The 3,384-nt window shown below is 35.7% G+C and overlaps 1 protein-coding gene across 1 annotated transcript in view; it reads right to left on the bottom strand.

Moving 5' to 3' along the window:
- Window positions 1-330: 330 nt before the first annotated feature.
- SLC16A14 (solute carrier family 16 member 14) overlaps window positions 331-3,384 on the bottom strand; it is a 38,312-nt gene continuing 35,258 nt past the window's right edge. The window contains exon 5 of the mRNA XM_011364050.2: window positions 331-2,828. Coding sequence (XP_011362352.1) covers window positions 2,677-2,828 — 152 coding nt within the window. The 3' untranslated portion in view covers window positions 331-2,676. The remainder of the gene's footprint in view (window positions 2,829-3,384) is intronic.

The following is a 3,384-nucleotide window of genomic DNA, read 5'->3' as shown; positions in this document are numbered from 1 at the left end:
TTTCCAGTCTTTTATATAAGATACAATAAATCAAAAAATCCTTGTTCATTTGTAGGAAAAAATTTTTAGAAATGCAATCGTTAGACTAAAAGGTGTGTGCATTTTAAATTTAACAGCTAGACCCCAATAAACTTAATAAACAAACAAACAAACAAATAAATAAATTTAACAGCTAGACTTGGACCTTCCAACAATCTCTAGGTGATTCTCTCCTACGGCCACACCTAAAGAAAGCTTGTTGCAGGGGAAAGAACCAAACAGAGAATATCATTAGTTTTATTTTAGGAGTTTTCCTCTTAAGGCTACAAAAACAGAGACTTTATACAAAAATTCACTGACCATCTTTAAACAGGACAAAATTTATTTAGTTGTACGTAAATAAAAATCACTTGGGCATGTGAGGGGTAAACCATACAGCACATAAAAACACAATTAACCCTTTATCATGTCTTCAAAGAATTGTAAATAATAACATTTTAAACAGAAAACATTAATATATTTGCTGAAGTTCTCTACAGCAGTCTCTTTTATTCTGTTGTCAGCATGAATATCGCAAGCAGGTTTTACTGTTTTCATAAAATGGGAACTTCTGATGTGGTAGACACCACATTTCCATAAATACAGTAAGTCAACAACTGTACAAACCGAATGTGAACGGGTTTTACCTGGACGTAACTAGAGCCAGGTCAGTGGATTAAAAGTTGACGATGATTGCATAACCAGCAGTGCGAGCATCAACACTCATTGGCTATAGCACCATTCAAAATATTTAATACCACCTCTAGTTAACTTGGTATAGTCAGAAAATGAAAGTAATGAAGTCATGTAGTCTTAAAACACATGTTTTTCCAACTAATCATCCTAATTTTATGGTAAATATATAGAGATACAGTATTGCTTTAGCATTTAAGATTACCTTTATCGAAATAGAGAGCTAGATTCTTTAATGGCAGCCAAAGCTGTAATGATACCAAATAGGTCGCTACGTTGAATCAAATGGAGTATAACATGCAAGTTATTATCTATAACAATTTACAGGCAATTCTTGAATCATTGGAGGTAATATTGAGTGTGTGTGAGCCATGCTTTTGTTTCTCCTTTCCGTTAGCTGCCTTCAATTATTATTGTTATTTTGGCGGTCTCTTTCATTACACAACCCTCCCACTAAACAGCGAAGCAGGAAATAACGATGATGAAACAAGAAGGAAACTTGTCCATGTGATCACTTGTTAACAGCCCTGAAGCGTTTGGTGGAGCAAGAGACTGAAAAGTGCTGGCTAAAATTAGGCTTGGGTTAACATTCGGTGATTGTAATTACTAGTACCATTCCCGCCTCCGATTACCAAGGGCAAGTGAAAATGGTCTACACCCACTTTAGAGAAATTTGACCAAAGACACTGGCAATGATATTAAAGGATTTTTATGTGTGATGAGCAAATTGTGAGTAGAAATTTAAACAGTTCTAAAATATGTGTAAACACGTAAGGCAGCCAGAAATTTCAAAATGATTCTGGGAAGAACATTCTGCAATCTGAAAAATGTTTGGCTTAGAAAAATAGAGATTTCAGATAAAGGAAGAGCATTATATAATGTCATGGATCACAGTTATCTTCTGTATGAACTCGATCAAGAGAACTATTTTTAAAACCGTGCGGAGCTCAGGCACTGGAGAAGGGCTATTTGCTACCGCTCCCCCAATGTCAGATGCACAGACACCTAGACCAAGGGCATTCCGTTTATTACCCTTGCAACTTCATAGTCTTATATTCTGGATTAGTAACACACTTTACAAACGACTTAACCATCAACTTCATATGTCAACCCGCAATTAGTTCTCTATTTTATTTACTGGACAGGAGAAACTCAGAGAGAACAAATTTATAGGCCCCAGATTGTGCTCATACATAAAGAGGCCAACCATATGAATAAAAGTACTTGAATCATAGCCCTTGATTCAATAGTTGCGTGTACAAATACAACTTTTGCTAAGGAAATTATTTAGGTTTTATCTTAAGATTCGGTTTATAACTGGATACTATTGGATTAGGATTGATGGCAAATGCTTTTCTTAGAGAAAGATTGATAAACTGTACTCCCTAGCTGCAGAATACTGTTATAAAAATATATTTTTTCTTTAATTGTACTAAATGTATTACCTTTGCAATTGGAACCAGCATCTATTTTACGCTGAGAGATCAATTGCTCCCTGTAACAATCAATCTCTGAAATCTAGTCATATTCTTGTGCTCAAAACCCATTTTTCTGTGAGTTTTCCAGAAGCATTTAGCTCATTTTCATCTTACAAAGAAGTGGTAGCTGACTTGAAACACTTTTATTCCTTGTCTTAGTTTTAAAAGCTATATCTAAAACCCTAGTCCCACAGGTGACAAGAGATAGTTTTTATAAGGGGATTTCTACCGATGACTTAATAGGCTGTCTTTGAAGGACACTGTCATCTCTAAAACATACACGGTCTGTCATACCATCTAGCATTGCTTCTCCCCAGACGGAAAGGCAGTGCCGCTTTCCAATGAAGTAATAACAATGGCATTTACAAATGACAGTGCCAGTTACCACACGAATCATCTCCCACGATATGTCATAGACCCCTCACAGTGACCACATGAGGTAGGCATGAGTACCACAAAGACATCTTACGTGAAACAGAATGTGACACTAAACACGTGCACCACCCATGTATTTTTTTCTGGATTGTTCTATAATTTGAATACACGGTTGAATGAGTAAAAAGAATATTCCTACCAGGTAAAGTAAACCACATATATAGAAGGAATAGTCATATTTTTGTGTGATGTCGTAGATCCACCCTACAAAACAAAACAAAACAAAACAAAATCATTGTAACACAGTTGGTAAAGTCAAGGACACAGAGCATTTCCTGCTACTATAAATATTTCTGTAATTTATTTACATGACATTTAAAGCCCAAAACATTTCATTTAGCCATTTTTAAGTCCTGGCTATGTCAGCCAGAGTTCTCAGCATATACCTGAGGATGGCTGCATTTATCTTTTAAAGTACATTTTTAAAAGCACTGAGGCAGTAGCCTGCTGACTGACCCACAGGGAGAATCTTCTGGCTCACAGCCCTGGAGGGGAGTTCTCAGGCCAGCACAAAGCCAGCAAGTAAAAGTGAATCTAATGATTTTCTTTTTCCACAAATAGAAATACAAATCTTTTCTAAAACCTTCAACATTCTTTAAAGAAGTTTCTAGTGTGTATCAAGAGGCTGAGCAGAAGACATTGGAACTTTCAGTCATTCTGAGGTATATGAGGGTAAACTTATGCTCTAGAAAGAATGAAACTTTCCAGGTTTTATCAAATTCGTGTTTAAAGCTATAAAACTTTAATATTTATATTTATG

The sequence above is a fragment of the Pteropus vampyrus genome, unplaced genomic scaffold, assembly GCF_000151845.1.
Source record: "Pteropus vampyrus isolate Shadow unplaced genomic scaffold, Pvam_2.0 Scaffold93, whole genome shotgun sequence".
Taxonomy (NCBI): Eukaryota; Metazoa; Chordata; class Mammalia; order Chiroptera; family Pteropodidae; genus Pteropus; species Pteropus vampyrus.
This window is presented reverse-complemented; position numbering and strand designations above follow the sequence as displayed.